Source organism: Aulostomus chinensis, chromosome 12 (genome assembly GCF_037954235.1).
Source record: "Aulostomus chinensis isolate RoL2024-O1b breed Wild chromosome 12, RoL_Achi_v1.0, whole genome shotgun sequence".
Lineage (NCBI taxonomy): Eukaryota > Metazoa > Chordata > Actinopteri > Syngnathiformes > Aulostomidae > Aulostomus > Aulostomus chinensis.
Genome location: NC_141331.1, coordinates 13787923 through 13805191, shown reverse-complemented (window position 1 = coordinate 13805191; position 17269 = coordinate 13787923). Strand labels below are relative to the sequence as shown.

At 42.9% G+C, this 17269-nt stretch overlaps 1 protein-coding gene across 16 annotated transcripts in view; it reads left to right on the top strand.

Annotated features, from left to right (window-relative positions):
- Positions 1–17269, top strand: part of mycbp2 (MYC binding protein 2) — a 60574-nt gene that overhangs the window by 9197 nt on the left and 34108 nt on the right. For 12 of the 16 annotated variants that reach the window (XM_086220297.1, XM_086220296.1, XM_086220295.1 and 9 more), the window contains exons 4-25: positions 1292–1445; positions 1706–1902; positions 3649–3891; positions 4061–4129; positions 4883–4979; positions 5070–5143; positions 7220–7358; positions 7513–7589; positions 8613–8817; positions 8926–9090; positions 9214–9372; positions 9476–9680; positions 10670–10815; positions 11246–11356; positions 11619–11723; positions 14045–14164; positions 14275–14356; positions 14433–14550; positions 14700–15058; positions 16060–16232; positions 16556–16681; positions 16886–17013. In XM_086220297.1, coding sequence (XP_086076423.1) covers positions 1292–1445; positions 1706–1902; positions 3649–3891; positions 4061–4129; positions 4883–4979; positions 5070–5143; positions 7220–7358; positions 7513–7589; positions 8613–8817; positions 8926–9090; positions 9214–9372; positions 9476–9680; positions 10670–10815; positions 11246–11356; positions 11619–11723; positions 14045–14164; positions 14275–14356; positions 14433–14550; positions 14700–15058; positions 16060–16232; positions 16556–16681; positions 16886–17013 — 3252 coding nt within the window. The remainder of the gene's footprint in view (positions 1–1291; positions 1446–1705; positions 1903–3648; positions 3892–4060; positions 4130–4882; positions 4980–5069; positions 5144–7219; positions 7359–7512; positions 7590–8612; positions 8818–8925; positions 9091–9213; positions 9373–9475; positions 9681–10669; positions 10816–11245; positions 11357–11618; positions 11724–14044; positions 14165–14274; positions 14357–14432; positions 14551–14699; positions 15059–16059; positions 16233–16555; positions 16682–16885; positions 17014–17269) is intronic. The other 4 variants (XM_086220284.1, XM_086220298.1, XM_086220289.1 and 1 more) reach the window with 3 other exon arrangements.

The following is a 17269-nucleotide window of genomic DNA, read 5'->3' as shown; positions in this document are numbered from 1 at the left end:
TTAAACGTCAGGAGCATTTAGCCGCTCAGTGGTGCAATAAAACATCTGAGTCATCCAATAAGAAAGAAGGGCAACGAATGGCATCTTATGAGATGATATTTTGGAACAACTGACAGTCCTGCCGGGGCATTTCTCAGGTCTGTCATTCACTGTGTCGTATGGTAAACGGTTCACCACAATAGGGCAAACATGTCTGTGCTGTTGTCATGGAACAGTAAGTCGTACTTGCTGCACATGCTTTTTTTTGGGGCTAAATTTTGACACGGATGGACAGGTTTAAGATGCAAGTCCTCCTTATTGTAAAATATCAAAGCTTCTTCCATTTGAGCCTTTCAGACAGAAAAATAGGCCACAGATGATGTAAGATTGAGGTGTGTGTGTAGTTTCAAATAAGTAGGTGTCTAAGAGTCTTCAGTTACATAAACCTAGCTCTGGCACACATGTGGAGGAACTATTGTGTCTATTCTGTTTCTGTTTAGTTTGTGTTGTATTGCGGGTGTCCTGTGTCAGCAGAATCTTGTTGTTTGTGTACATATATATATATTTTTTATTATAATCATGAAGTAAAATGTCCCACAGTAATTCTTTCCTGAGATGGGAAGGGACATTTGGGTCATTATTTTATTCACTAACAAGCCATACAAAGAAAGACCACAACTTCTTTTCTAGGCCAGACTCATTTGCCTGCCCCCACTCCAAGTATACAACCGCGTATTTCATCCAAAACTTAATGGTGGATGTTGACGTCAAGACAGCAGGCAACCGGACAAATGACTGTCCTCAGGTCTACAATTGTCAAAAAGAACTGCAACTCTAGGATGATGAGGCTTTGGGATTAAACAAAGACACCCTCTATAAATGTTCATATCAACAACACTGCCCTGGCCATTCCATGCAAGGAAAAATATTCACAAAATGTACAGAAAATCACCTGTGTCTTGCCAGTGGGGCTGCACAGTGTATTCAGATCTTACTGAAACTGCAGTATGGTCCAGTCTAATGTGCAAATCACAGGAAATGCAACATACAGGATTGTGGTGCCAGCCTGTACACGTTACCCTACGGATTTACAAAACATTGTGTTTGGCACAGATCCTTGCAAAAATCATATTATTCTTTCAATATGTTGAATTAACGTGTATTCTGACACTATTCCTCCTGATATTGTGTATCATATCGGACTTACAATATCTGTCAAAATAACCACAATTGGATATTTTTCCCAAATTCTTTATAGCATTCGCTGCCATTTTGTTTAGTAGCACCTAGAACTGTTCTCCTCTGTGTGTAGATCATCGGCATCGGCCTGTGTGGGGTCTTTGAGCTGATAAAAGAGACGCGGTTCTCGCACCCCTCGCTGTGCCTGCGGAGTCTGCAGGCTTTGTTGGACATGCTGCAGGGGCAACAGCCAGAGGGCTTCCAGACGGAGCCTCCTGACGTGCTAGGTAAGGATGAATATGCTGACACGCCAGAGTTTATCAGGAATCTCTGTGTGTAGTTAAAGCAAGTCACTGCCCTGACAGGAATCCTGTGTTTGTGATGGTTAGAAAAAAAAAAACCCCAGACATGTTTATTAACCTTGTCAGAGAAGCAAGGATGTTTTGGGGGTTATGTGCTGCACTTAAGAATATTTTACACCCCTCCTCTTGAAAACACTTATTCTTAATAGATATTTTACCTCGCCTATATCATTTTTCTCCCTTAGAGTCTCTTTTCCAGTTGTTGTTGGAAACCACGGTCCGCAGCACAGGACCCAATGACCCGACGGGACAAGCCATCACTGCTCTGTCCTGCGCCTGCCTCTTCAGTCTAGTGGTGGCTTGGGGGGACACTGGAAAAATCCTGCAGGCTGTCTCTGCCATCCTCACCAACAATGGCAGCCATGCCTGCCAGACAATACAGGTACTTCTGGTGTAGATAAAAAAAGTAGACAGACTATTGTGTTGGTAAAAACCTATAACTAGATCATCTTAAGGAAGATAGTATTCTTCAAATATTTCTCAGATATAATCAGCTGAAGCTGTGGGTGAGAGCCCTGTGTGACAGAAAGTACTATCCATAGTGCTGTCTATAAGAGAACAAAACATTGATCATGTTTTCTAACTGTCTGTCTTCTGCCCCCTCTTGTGCACCGGGTGTCAAATATTACCAAAGCATTGTCTCTTTCTATAAATGTCCTGTCATGTCTGAGCGAAGCCGTGTCCTGCACTTATTTGATTTCATTCGGCTTTCTCGTCACGAGTGTCTCCTCATTGTTAGATTAGCAGACATTGTTTCCATTTACTGATCACCTGCACACATTCTTATATTTAACTTAGTAAAACAGGTTGGAATGAGTTGACCGAAGTCGATCAGTTTTCAAAGCCAACTCCACACCTTGCCTCCCTCCGTTCGAGGGTTGTCTGTCAGATTACAGGTAATTATTCTGATCACTGGAGTCAGATAACAGAACCTTCGGCTCCTTGGTGCATTTCTCTCCAGCAGACAGTCTCCGGGTAATGTCTGGACAGCACAAATTGAGTTTTGGAAAATGTCAAGCCTGTCTGAGTCTCCTGTTTGATTATGTTACCCTCCCCGCGTTGTTCTGCCAATTAGCTGCTTCTATCTCCTTCCTCCTCTCTCTCCTCTCTGACTCTACATCTCTGACTCTCTCTTTCTCACTCTCTCTCTCTCTCTCTCTCTCTCTCTCTCTCTCTCTCTCTCTCTCCTGCTTTATATTAAAGCCTCTATCACAATTAAATAGGTATCTATAGACACTGGTCTCCTTCACCTGCATGAAGATATAAAGTGTCTACTAGACAAATTTTATAGGCACAGATGAAGAGCCTGTGGTTTTCTCCTGGTTCCTCATCTTTTATGCATCTACGAGACTTTGAGTCATCACAGTGTTAGTCAGGCTGACTGGAAGTGTGTGTGTGTGTGTGTGTGTGTGTGTGTGTGTGTGTGTGTGTGTGTGTGTGTGTGTGTGAACAATAAGGTGTGTTCACATGCATTTGGAGTGAATGAGAAAATACAGGTATAACCACAGTCCAGTTTACAATTCTAAAGCTCACCAGGAGAGGTCCACCGATAATCAGATGTTTTTTATGAGGCCAGGGTTTATGAGGCAGATTAAGAAGCAGTTGTGTCTGTGGGCAGCCCAATTTCACACCATTCTTCAGGCAAACTAAGGGTCTTTTTCCACCGTTGTTTCCTGAGTCTGTATCTTTTCGATTGTTTTACAATACGCTAGTGTGATGATTCTTGATTTTGTTTTTTTCCTGATCACTGAAAGTTAAAAAAAAAAAAAAACTGTTCAGCTTTGGTTAAAACTCTGCACTCATCACTGTCACTCTTCACACCATCATCCAGTCACAGCGGGACAAATACACCAACATCAACCATCAAATCCTACATTATATCTTTTGTTTAAAATGAATCACTGCACTGCTGTTAGTGTTCAACATTTTGTGTATAATCTGTTATTGTTCCATCTTTGTATTTTATCAGATGTGACAAAGAAAGGCATAAAGCGTCATGTATTAGCCATCAGCCATCTGATCTCTAAATATCTGCATCAGCAATGGAAAAACCCGTGATGGTCAACCCCTAGCTACCAGCTGCCTCGTGTGTCTTCTCCTTCACACTTGTCCTCCTTCATCTCCTCAGGTGCCCACCATTCTGAATGCTCTGCAGAGGAGTGTCCAAGCTGTCCTGGTTGGAAAGATTCAAATCCAGGATTGGTTTGGGAACGGCATCAAACGGGCTGCCCTGATGAGCAAATGGGTCCTAAAAGGGGTGGTCATAGACGATGACGAGCGTTGTCTCCTACAGACCGATGGCTCCTTCCTCTACTTGCTCTGCAAGGATGGACTGTACAAAGTTGGTTCTGGATACAGCGGCACTGTCAGGGTACGTAAAGCAGATGTGTGAGACAACAGTGTACCTCCACTGGTAATGATTTCTCACTGTAAACTTTCTGTTTTTTGATGAGATGAGAAAATGTACAGTTATCTTGAAAATGTCTGTTTTCAAGCTCATCAGTGTGTCGTTGTGTGTTTTCTTGATCACTACCTCACAGGGCCATGTTTACAACTCCACGTCTCGTATAAGGAATCGAAAGCTGAGATCGTGGCTGGGCTTCGCTCAGGTAAAGAGTTCACCTCCATGTGACATTAATTATGTTTGTTTTGTTGTTTGTTATTGTTTCTGTGCTGCGCTGGTTTTGTTTGGATTTGGTTCGATAGCTACATAAGTGCTGTTCCTATGTGCGTGAATTGAAAAGTGACAAAAAATTAACAATGACCTTCCAGTACAGTGCACTCATTGGTAGTGCTGTGAATGTGAAGGACTCCTGTCCAAAAGTAGTTTCTTCCTCCGGCAGGTTTATCGGTTTAATTGATTCCAATGGGAGCGCTATGTTTTTACACGATGACACAAACGGCATCAGCTTGACAAGGCACTGAATATTTTCTGCGGTGCTATTTTCTGGTGGCGAACAGAAGAATGTATAACTTGGGGTAAAAGGAGCTGTTGTCACTGTCACTTTTTCCAAAGTTGTCACAGTTGAGGAGTGACGGGGCAAATGCCTCAAAAATGAACCATCACATCCTACATGTATGAGCACGGGCGTAGTGCTCCAACCCGATGATTGTACTCGCCAAAAAAAAAATCTCGCACACACCAGCAGGTCTGTCTTCTCTCCCTCTTAGTTCAGTGTTTATTTCCCACAGAGCAAGGACGACCAACACAAACACATAACCAAACACTGCACCTCCAAAGCACTCTCAGACCCTCCCGGCTGTGTGCTTTCAGCTGGAAAACAACACTTTAGTGGACAAAGGGCTGAAGGATATACCTCTGTGACTGTAGATCAGCAGCAGTGTTTGTCTTGTCTCCTCAGGGCTACTTGTTGTATCGGGACACAAGTAACCTCAGTATGTCAGCCGTCAAGATCAACCCTGAAACGCTGGAGCATGAAGGGACCGTCACCATGCCAGGTGCCCTTTTTATAAATGCCTCATGGGAGTAAAGTCCTCAATACTGCAATAAGAAGTGAATATTCACGGTCCCATTGCCTGTCCTTGTAGGTCAACACTCGGACGGACAGAACATACTCTTCACAGACGGAGAGTACATCAACCAGATAGCAGCCTGCAAAGATGTAAGTGTTTTTGTTCCTCTTTATTACCTAAACAGGCCTCACACCAACCCACACATCCCCATCATCCTAGGAGGGAGTCCCCAGTGTGCCAAAGAGTTCCTTGACTTGCGTAATTGATGGCAGAAAATAACTCTTATTCAAATTCCAAATTTTGGCACTTGCTTGGTGTAAAAGTTTTGGGTAATTAGGGCTGGTGTAGGCATTGTGCTACCAGAATGGTGTGTCCATAAAAACACAAATAATTCAGGTCCAGATCCAAAATCCAAAATCCAGTAAACTAGTTGATGAATGCCAATTTGCCCTTTTTATTGCTGAGTGTGATTGCTGGTTTATGATCAGAAAACATAGCAGATTCACTCAGTTTGGTGAGAGCAGCTACAAACTGAGGGAGCACACTGCAGTTAATAATGTCATCAGGAGCAGGTGACTAAGAAGGGGGCGTGTCTCAGTGATGGGGGCAGGTTAGGAGCATGATTGACAGGGAGACTGCCAGGGCTATTGACAGGGATTTTGAGCACTTGGTTGCCCTGGACTATCTCACAGAGGGTTCTGGTGGTCCCCTTCCTGGTCATCACTTGTTGATAAACACCAATACGAAACTTTCTCTTACCCTTATCTGACATGCAACTGACAAAACTTTTTAAAAATGATTTGGGTTGTGTCTGTCAATGAAGGGAGTGGCATTACATGTGAGTTTTTCTCCCAAGAGCTTAAGCTCACTGGTAGTTATCTGCATAAGCAGTGCTTAACGTGAGTGGGGGGAGGGGACATTGTGAAAAGCTTATATCTCCTCTTGCCGCTAGTTTTCCTTCCTGATAGTCGTTTCTTGCCAGATCAAGTGGGCTGGGTATGGCTGTGTTCCTCTAGCTTGCAGGCTGTCATCACCACACAGGAAAACCTCAAGACACACACACACACACACACACACACACACACACACACCCTTGCTGGGAAGAAGATGCTATAGGTAAAACACAAAGTAAAAAGACTTCTCAGAGGAAGGGGCTAACATGTAGGGAGAACTGTCCTGTATTGGACAGAATAAAATGGACTTCGTCTAACAATACGAGAGAGGGACGTGTGCTCTGTTCTGCAGTAATTAAAGCATTACCACACAGTGGGAACCAGAGCAGCCCCATGCTACGCTTCATTTCTTTTTTTTTTTTAAATTCCCCTGCTGTCTTCCTCTCTTTCTGCCGTAGCTTCCTCTAGATTATACCTTTCAGTCAGATTCCCTAGTGTGACTTAGTTGCATTTGTGACAGCATGGGGTGTGCTCTCTGCATTCAGCCAAAACCCCACCGGCAACAGATTGACATAAACATCCTTGATAGTTTTATCCCAACACAAGGTTATAATCTATCCGTTAATCTGACATGCAGCTTGTATTCATCTCTTTCTTGTTTAAGTTTTGAATGTGTAGATGTGCATGTGGAAAGTACCATGACTAGTGTGTGTCCCAAAGTCATTTATTCAGGGGTCCTACAGGGTCTTTAAAAATCTTGAATTTGATCATCAGAATTTTAGGCCTTAACTTGGATCTGAATTTTGTATATTGTTCTTGACTATGCTTTTGCTTGGTATTAGAAATGTGTAGGATGAGGAAGCTACTGGTAATAACTTCTCTGTATCACCTTAAATGTGTTTGAGGGAGATGTAGAGTCTGCAGCGTTAGCAATATGCTAATGGCCTATATCAACCCCCTCCAATTATTCATATGGGAATAAACCAACAAGGAAACAACAGTCACAAACTTTGCAACCTCTGTTGACTGTATTAGAGAACACCCAGCAAGCATTTGTACACCTAGCTACCAAGCCCAGGATAGTCTTTTAAAGGTGTGTGCTGAAATGATACACTGAATTGTACATACAGACAACAAAGTGGTATCTATGTTCTCATCTTAAGGGAACAATCTCCTTTCTCATAATGTTTCATTGTTCCTTGGTTAGCATAATTAATTTTGATTGTCATCAGGTAAAGCCAGGATGGGTTTAGTACTAAATGCTGTGTTTTATTGCCGATATTTTGTTATGGAACTGAACCTCATTCCCTCCGTCGGTCCTGACTCCCGCAGGATGGTTTTGTGGTGCGGATCTATACTATGAGCTCAGACCCGGCCCTGCAGCAGGAACTGCAGCTGAAGCTGGCAAGGAAATGTCTGCACGCCTGCGGAATCTCTCTCTTTGACCTCGAGAAGGATCTACACATCATCAGTGAGTATTTCAAAATCCATCTATGAGACATATACAGCTTGTCTCCTTACTGCAAGGTTGTAGATAAGTCACAGTAAGTTCACAGATAATAGGTCTTTCTCACCACTTCTTGTTTGTGTGTTTCAGACTCTAAAATAGAACGTTTATGTTTCAGGCACTGGCTTTGATGAAGAGGCAGCATTGCTTGGAGCAGGCAGGGAGTTTGCTCTGATGAAAACTGCCTCTGGAAAGGTGAGAAAGCATATGTCTTGTCTGGTGTTTTCCTTATGAGCTGTTGTATGAGGCCACACAATAGGAACTATGTCACTCAGTAAAAAGCTCAAATTTTGGACAGTTTGTCCCATCTAAGTCACACAAAAATCACACAAAGCCCACTGTGTAATGTCCCTTTAGGAGATTACATCTGTGTGTAGTTAGGCACTGTCACATTATCCTGTGATCCACTACCAGCGTATACAGTCATGCTATATTGACTTTGTATCATTCATCATGTTTGATTTGTACTTGTCATATGTCATTCCGATGTAGATGAATTAGCTGGCAGTGATTCACCCTGCAAGGCTTACAGCGTCACCGCATTGTGCATTGTATTTGACATTTTTTTCGTCAAACTGTCTCTGTAAAATGGGAATGTAAGCTATGTATTTGGTTTGGGTGTGTGGAGGGTGTGGCTGTGTGTGTGTGTATCTGCAGAGTGTGTGGATCTTTCCTAGATAGCATTAGAAAGCAGTGGCTACTTGATTATTTCTGTCACTGTGTAGAGGCCTAATCTTTCAGCACACCTTATCTACAGATTACGCTAACCTAGACCAGCTGGATGGGATAAAGTAGCAGCAGCTAACCTGTATCCTGGTGTAAAGTTCACTCATCAGCTGGGCCAGGCATATGATATTAATGACAAAAGTCAAAGTTTTATAAGCTACTGTTCACATTCAAGACATTTATAAAGTTCCATCATGAAGTGGATTATGTAAAGTCCAAAACAAATTATTTCACCTACGGCAGCAGGAGCCTCTGTACAAACAGCCTATTGTAGTAATAAGATGAACAACAAACCCATTGGATATATAGCAGCACTTCAAGAAAAACACCAGAGAGGCTCAGGACAAAAAAAATACATGGTGAAAAATATAATCCCAGCTCATGCGACACCATGCCGTCTTCACTCCTGTATAGTGGGAGGATGATATTTCGTCCCCATTCCTGATCTTTTATGTTGATTTACCATGGCTTTCCTTTTTCTTTCTATGTCAGATCTACTACACAGGAAAGTATCAAAGCTTGGGTATAAAGCAAGGAGGCCCGTCCGCAGGCAAGTGGGTGGAATTGCCCATCACGAAGTCCCCCAAGATCCTTCAGTTCTCAGTTGGCCATGACGGCTCTCACGCGCTACTAGTAGCTGAAGATGGTAGCGTGTTCTTCACAGGTTCCGCCAGCAAAGGAGAGGACGGAGAGTCCAGTAAGGCGAAATTGAAACCAACAGAAATATTCATATATGCCACTAAAAAGATTCTGACAAAAGAAAAGGTGGCTGAGTGCTAAAGCTCTCATGTCTTTTTCCCTGCAGCTAAAAGCCGCAGACAGCCCAAACCTTACAAGCCTAAGAAGATGATCAAATTAGAGACCAAGACAGCCGTGTACACAGCATGCAACAATGGCAGCAGCAGCATTGTCACTAAGGATGGGGAGCTCTACATGTTTGGAAAAGACGCCATTTACAGTGACAGCACTTGTAAGTTCCAAAGTTCATCCTTTTTCCTGTGAAAATTCATTAAATTTCAGTGATTGTTTTCGTGAAGAAAGATAAAAATACTCCTTTAAGAATATGATTCATTTTTTTGTCCTCATCCCACAGGTCAGGTGACAGACCTGAAAGGGCACTTTGTAACTCAGGTTGCAATGGGAAAAGCTCACACGTGTGTTTTGACCAAGAATGGAGAAGTGTGGACTTTTGGAGTCAATAATAAGGGCCAGTGTGGCAGAGACACTGGAGCGATGAGCCAGGCAGGGAAAGGTGGGGGAACACACAAAAGCAGAGAAAGAAACACACACACGCAACATTACACTGTGTCTTGAATCTTCATGGGCTTTGTTGTAAATACATTCTCTTGTTGCAGCGTTTGGTGTGGAGAGCATGGCCACAGCCATGGATGAAGACCTGGAGGATGAGCTGGAGGAGAAGGAAGAGAAGAGCATGATGTGTCAGCCGGGCATGCACAAATGGAAGCTTGACCAGTGCATGGTGTGCACGGTGTGTGGAGACTGCACCGGCTATGGTGCCAGCTGTGTCAGCAGTGGACGGCCAGACAGAGTACCAGGGGGGTAAGAACACACACCATGGAAAGGGCTCAGGACACATTACAGTTTTGTTCAGCTTATTGATAATATAGTACCACAGAATTTCATCATCAGAGGGGCTTTTCTTTTAAAGGTATAACGTGTCACATTTCTCCATAAAATGTCCAAAAAGAACTAGACCGGTGCATCTTACTACCACTGAACATGAGCTGGATATCATTCAAAGGTTTTTGATACTGCTACCTTGATTTAGACACCAGAGGAGTTACCACGGGACTCTATCATTTGATACCATTAAAATCAAAATGAATAAATAAAAAAATTACCCTACACATTAAAATAGAAGTCTACGGTTTTAGTTTTCAACTCTTTTTCATTCTCTGAAAACTGTTTCAGGACATGAAAATATAGACCAGCTTACTGAACGGTATTACTCTGTTACTCTACTCATTACTCTACTTATAAAGCAATTCAGTTGGTGCTGCAGAAGTATGGCTGTTCTAGCCCTACTGTTACAGCAGGAGTCAACATGCTCCAGAGTATTTTCAGTGGGATGATTTTGACCACGTGTCACAGTAGCCACCTCATGATAGAGTTTTCCACAGTAGGCCCAGGTCAAGTTTATCTGTACAGAACATTTGAAAAAAACCAAGGTTTTTTAATGATCTTTACAATATAATTCAGCACAAAAGCTACTACAGTGGCTGTATGAGTTGTTTATTTAGCGACTAGCAAGTTATAGCAGCAAATATGAAACTGTTTCATTGAGTGAGAAGACAATCTGATAAAGGTAGCATCAATAAAACTGTGACACACACCAACCTTAATGAAAATGATGTCTGAATCCAATTCCTCGTCTGCAATGGTCGTATCATAATCCCACACATTCTGTGACATTCTCAAACCTCTTTTGTCATTGTTCCCACTCCTAGTGGGTCTAAACTGTAAACTACAGTGCACGATTTATGGTTCTTCTCAGATCAACACGATCTGTAATTGTCTCTATCCACTAGTGTCTGTGGCTGTGGCTCTGGGGAGTCCGGCTGCTCAGCGTGTGGCTGCTGCAAGGCTTGTGCCCGGGAACTGGATGGTCAGGAGGCCAGACAGAGAGGCATCTTTGATGCTGTGAAGGAGATGATTCCACTGGACCTGCTGCTAGGTATCTTCACCCCCCCCCCCAAACCCCCCACCCCCACCCCCCATTTTGTCCTGTCATTCAGACATGTCCATGTTGCCTGTATCTTCACTTGTATCAGATTACATTTTGCTCCTAAATACAAACAAGTAATTAAAATCTCATGCATCTATTTGGATATGATAAAATATGATATACAGTTGAATTGTTCTGAGCTCTGCCAGCGCGCTGCCTACGCTCACATGTCACACTGTCTGTTGCATTTGCTTGACTGTAGTGTTTCAGCTCATCCTTTATTTTGCTCTCGTGTCATGCGAGTCATTGCTTCTCCATCACATCTCCCCATCCCTCATTGATGTGTGTCTTGTTTTGTTCTGCTCTGCTCCATCTTTCCCTCGTCCTGCTGCTGCATCCTGTCTGGCCTGCCTGTACCTGGGGCCTTTTGTGTTATCAGCTGTGCCTGTCCCTCCCCCTCCAGGAGTGAACATTGAGGAGCACATTCAGATCCGTCAGGAGGAGAAACGACAGAGGATCAATCGCCGACACAGGCTGGAGGAGGGACGAGGTAGGAATTGACCGAGTGAGAAGAGCTTTTCCTTTGTGGCTCTCAAGATTATATTTTAGGCCCAGGGGAGATGTGGAGTGTGGGGCTCATCAGTAACACTGAGGTGCTGTGTGAGCTTGGGTGTTGTGCCTTGGTGACTTCTCCCATGCTTCTGTCTTTATAATTTCTCAGTGAGTGTGTATTGTTGTGGTGCTGTATTATCCTGTGTTCTTTCCCATTTGTGAGCATTGTGCATGCATGTGAAAGTTTCTTTCTCCCCCAGGCCCCCTTGTTTTTCCCGGTCCCATTTTTATGAACCAGCGTGAGCAGGCCCTAGCCAGAATAAGACCCCTTCAGGCACTAAGGCATAAACGGGACAAGCACAAAGGTACTATGGTTTTCACTAACTCAACGGGTGCAGAGACACCCCTTTTGACTCATCTCCCAATCTGGCTGTCCCGTCCACCTCCTCTCTCACTCTGTGAAGGCGGGACTCTTGTGTCTTCATCAGGTCTCATGGTAACAAACACTGTAGCCTGATGGCAATTTGACTCACACCTGAGATATGAAGCCTTTTGACCAGGTTTAAGACAAGTCTCTCCAGAAAAGTGGTTCCCTTTTTTGTTTCTTCTAACTTTTTCAACATTAGAAAGGACTGAGAGGTACAATAAAGCTTTGTATATAATCCTTTCTCTGGTTTAGCAGTTGTAACCCTGGACTAGCCTGCCTGCTCTGCCCACTTCTGCTGTTTAGACCTACACAGACATACATTGCCTTGTTGAACTGGATTTACCATCACTCCCCTAACAGCTGATTTGTTAAATGGCTTAACAAGCAGTCAACATGACAATCCATGGCTAGAGCGAACTTTGAGGAAGGACAAGTTCACGAGCATGACACAGAGAGAGGGAAGAGAAGTTGTTCGATTTGAAGTCTGTATTTTTATAGATGAGAATCACTTTATAACTCACTCGTTGACTATGAACTTTGAGTGAAAGAATCACTTGTCTGAACAATATATTTCAAAATGTATTATTGAAATGTCCATTTGCAAACAAAAAACACAGCATTTTGGAGTTTTATAGAAAACCAATTCAATAATATCTACACGATCATGTAACTTGCACTACTTTTCTAACTATGCTGTGCTTTTTAATAGCGTGTGTTAGAAATCACGGTTCTTTATATATATTGTTCATGCAAACTACCTCTTGGGAAATTTCCTACCAGAAAAACGGATAGAAGTTTCTGTTTTTTTTTTTTGTTAAAATCAAAAATTTGTTTTATTTCCTGAAGCTGCGAGCAACTTCTCCCTTTCAACCTCACCCTCAAAAATCAAGCAGTTGGTGAGATAAAAAAATTAGATTTTTTTATCACTCTATTTTTCCAGTGTATAGCCCAAATCTGTGTTAAATTACAGCGAATTTTCCCATAGTTCTTGGAAAATTTTACGAGTCAAACAAGTCCATTAACGCCTATTGGATTTTTACATTTAAACTTTTATTTTGGCCATTATTTATCTTGATTATATTGAAAATCTTGAGCTGTTGCTGTGGATTTTACAGAAACTGCGGACAGTGTGCTAGCTAAAACAAGCTAACAGGCTCTTTCTTTCTCTGCTGTGGTCTGTGTGGATCTTCCACACAACCAGGGGGCAAAAACCAGACAACGTACCCTCTCGCCTCTGGCTTATCAGGTGTCGTTTTCTGTCATTCTGAAAAGAAATGCATGTTCTTCCATTGAACGCAAGGAGGCTAAATCTGTTTATCATACAGAATTATGGATCTGAGATAAAACAGGGAAGCTGGGCATCATTGTGCTGTACGGATGTATGTGTCCAACCTTGTTAGTCACTGTGTTTATTAGCTTCTAGAACTGTGGTTTCCTATTTCATGTTTGTTTGGATTTTGAGATTGTTTGAAGAACTCTCACTTGCAGCAGTGTGTGTGTGTCACCTTCTCGTGCACAGTTGTGAAGCCTGGTTATTAGAGATAATTCCCCTGCTCATCCTTGTTCATGGTATTAGACTCCAACAGAGCAACGGGGTGCTGTTGTTATTGTTGTTGCTGTCTGTAACTTACAAAGCAGTTTTTGGTTGCCTCAGATGTCTTTTAAGAGCACTCACTTGTACTCACTGACATTCTGAGTTGTGTCCATGAGCTTCGCTGTCAACCCCTACCTGATGAATCTTTGGGTCATTAACCGGTCAATATTCATTTACTCTGAGGTTCAGCCTAAACCTTTTATCCCGTCTGGCTGGCCTCAGCTTTTCAGGCAACTTCAATCAGCTGGTTCCTCGTCCAAAAATGTATTTACATTCTAATGCAATGCATGGGTCTCTGGTTTCCACTCCAACACAGCACTTTGGACCTCTTATACAAGGCTCAAGGTAACCAACATGTCCTTCATCTCAGTTCTTTAAAAGAAAAGCCAATGAATTGATGAACAAAAAAGGTTCAATTCATGGGTAGATGGCTCTTTTTAAGGGACTGGTTGCCAAAAGCCTTACTATAAAGGTGTTACACCCCCCCCCCTTTCTATTTCAGCATGCTTTTCCCTCTTTCTTTTTTACTTTGAGTCCTCTTATTTCCTCCAGCTTAGTTTTCCAGGACTGAGACATCTTCTTGGACAGTCTGACGCTGCAGCTCAACCTCATTTCTTCCCCTTGTTCAACTCAGATGTGCTGACGTGTGTGTGTTTGCCTTGTAGATGGTAGCAGTGAGCGAGGAGAAAAGGACGCCAGTAAAATAACCACCTACCCCCCAGGGGCTGTGAGATTTGACTGTGAGTTGCGGGCTGTGCAGGTCAGCTGCGGTTTTCACCACTCAGGTAGGCTCATGGCTGCTTCTTGGCGGATTATATTGAGATGTTTTCTAACAAGAGTGGGGCTTAGCTCAAGGTTACGAAAGTGACAGAACAAAACTTGGGTTGTGTCACAGTGGTGCTGATGGAGAATGGAGATGTCTACACATTTGGTTACGGCCAACACGGCCAGCTAGGACACGGCGATGTCAACTCCAGGTACTGCTTTGGTAATAATCATACAGACTAACACAAAGAAGACACATTACCTATAACTCATATTTCCACCTGTTAGGGGTTCTCCAACGCTGGTCCAGGCTCTTCCAGGTCCCAGTGTTCAGGTGACAGCAGGCAGTAACCACACGGTTGTTCTCCTCATGGATGGTCAAGTCTTCACATTTGGCAGTTTCTCGGTGAGAAAAATACTGTTGATAAAAAGAGAGATTCTCGTTAAAATCCAAAACTCCATGTCTTACACATGATGATGGAACTTGTCCATTCTTGTATACATATCTTGGGTGACTGCAAAAATGTTCTAGAATAATTTCTCCTAATTTTTCAGAAAGGGCAGTTGGGCCGGCCCATCCTTGACATGCCCTACTGGAATGCTAAGCCATCTCCCATGCCGAACATTGGTGCCAAATATGGACGAAAGGCTACATGGATTGGTGCCAGCGGAGACCAGACATTCCTTCGGATCGATGAAGCTCTAATTAACTCCCATGTGTTAGCTACTTCAGAGATCTTTGCCAGCAAACACATCATTGGCCTTGTGCCCTCCTCTGTGTCTGAGCCGCCTCCATTCAAATGCTTGCTCATCAACAAAATGGATGGAAGCTGCCGGACCTTCAACGATTCTGAGCAGGAGGACCTGCAGGGATTTGGCCTCTGTCTGGACCCTGTTTATGATGTCATATGGAGGTCAGTTCAAGGGCTCTTTACGTCATTGTTTACAATGCTGCCAGTATGTACAGTACAGTATGCCCAGTTTAGAAATGAGGCATTATTCATGCAGGTAGTTATTTAGTAGTAGAACTACCAACCTTCAAACATTACTGGTATTTGCTCTTGAATGGATATAATCTGGCACTTATTGCATAAATGTAATGTCTGTGTCTTACAACGGTTTTATATTGCAAGTTTCATGGTAAAAATGGAGATTATCATTCTTGGTTACATTTTCTGAGGACGGTGCTAACAACATTTGTGTACATGGCTGTTATTGTACACAAGCAGCAACCTCTGGGTCTAAAAATGATGCCAAGGCAGAATTGGCAGAAACTGCACTTTCTCAACTTGCTTCTGGTTCCAAAAGTGAGTCAGTGCCTGTTGACATCGTTGTAGCACTTTTGTTAAATACTCAGCTTCACTGCTGAGATAAAAATGCTAACTTAGGAGAGCGAATTTATGTAAATCTCACCTGTTAAACTTATATGAAGGCTGAAAGTGACGCATAATCAAGGTTTTTGACTCTTGAGAGGCAGGTAGGGATACACAGTTGCTCCTGATGTGCAATTTCTATCCCAGTCATATCCACCCCTCGCTCTTCTCCAGTTCCATCATGATGTCCAATTATAGCTAGCTCTGGTTGTCAAGATGGCAACAGCTAAAATGTTGAAATAGAGGCTTCAAAATGGATGACAATAATTAAATGGGTGATGTGACACTTGCTCCATACACTTTTTTAAAGTCTGTGGTCTTCAGGGGATTTTTAATATGGTGGGTGCTGGTACTGTATTGGCTCAAACCAAAGCACGGGAAGGTAGTTCCTCCAACTGTTTTGAGAACTGTGACAGTGTTCTTCTGCTTAGAAATTCTAGTTAAAGTCTATTTAGGTAAAACACCACTATTTTTTGCTTTTTTATTTTAATTATGGAACTGTTTGGTAAATTATCCTCATCAATGTCCCTGTATGCTTTTAGGTTCCTTCCAGCCTCAAGAGAGATGTGGTGCTACAATTCGGTGATCGCTGACGCCAGGATGCCCTCTGCCACAGATCTCCAGGCACGCTGTAGCATCCTCAGTCCAGAGCTCGCCCTGCCCTCAGGATCACATGCCACCACCACTCGCTCTCACGGGGCTCTCCACATTCTCGGTAATGACTTGCACATGGCTCCTTACAAAGTGTACATAATGTTACTGCACAAATGTGGATCAGCTGCAGTGAAGCTGCACATTAGTCCACATAGCCCCCAAATTTTTCATGTAATTACATCAGCAGGAATTCATCATTCTGAATAATGCTTTAAAGATCTCTTAAAATAGAGATCCTCATATACGTTTTCATTTTGCTGACCTATTTTTAGTGGTCTTGCACAGAAATTCTTCATTTCTTGGACACCAGATTAAGTTTACAAATCCGTTCGTTCTCCTTTTTAAAGAAATTGCAGTGAGATGTATATCCTTTAATTGTATCAGGCTGCCTGGACACGTTGGCAGCCATGCAGGAGTTGAAGATGGGAGTTGCCAGTGCAGAAGAGGAGACCCAGGCAGTGATGAAGGTCTACTCTAAGGAGGACTACAGTGTCGTCAACCGCTTTGAGAGTAAGTGGACTCTCCACAGTAAATATGATGTGTAATGGGGACGCATTTCATTTTTGTTATGTTTTGACACTGCTGAATATTTAAAGCGGATTCATAAATATTCAGCTCCAATCAATTTGCTCATATCAACCCTGGTAATGGATCAACAAGCAGAGCTGTCTGGAGCTTGCCTGGCCTCATTAATCCCTTGTGTGTGTTGGTCAGGTCACGGTGGTGGATGGGGCTACTCGGCTCACTCTGTGGAGGCCATTCGCTTTTGTGCAGATGCAGACATCCTGCTGGGTGGGCTTGGCCTTTTCGGGGGACGAGGAGAGTATACTGCTAAGATCAAGGTAAACAGTCCCTCTGATGCTTTGTGACATTTCTCCAGTGAAATCAGATTACTTTGCCTTTTTGTTAGTTATTGATTTTGAGCTTTTTTTTCTCCAACATTGCTCAAATGTTGGTTTGCACCATGACTGATATGTAGTCTTTGGTTTCAGCTGCTGCTAAACATTGTATACACGTACAAAAGCTGAACTATTTTGCCATTTTTACATTCGCCGCCACCTACTCCCTGCCATGCTTCACCTGTGATTACCTCGGTGG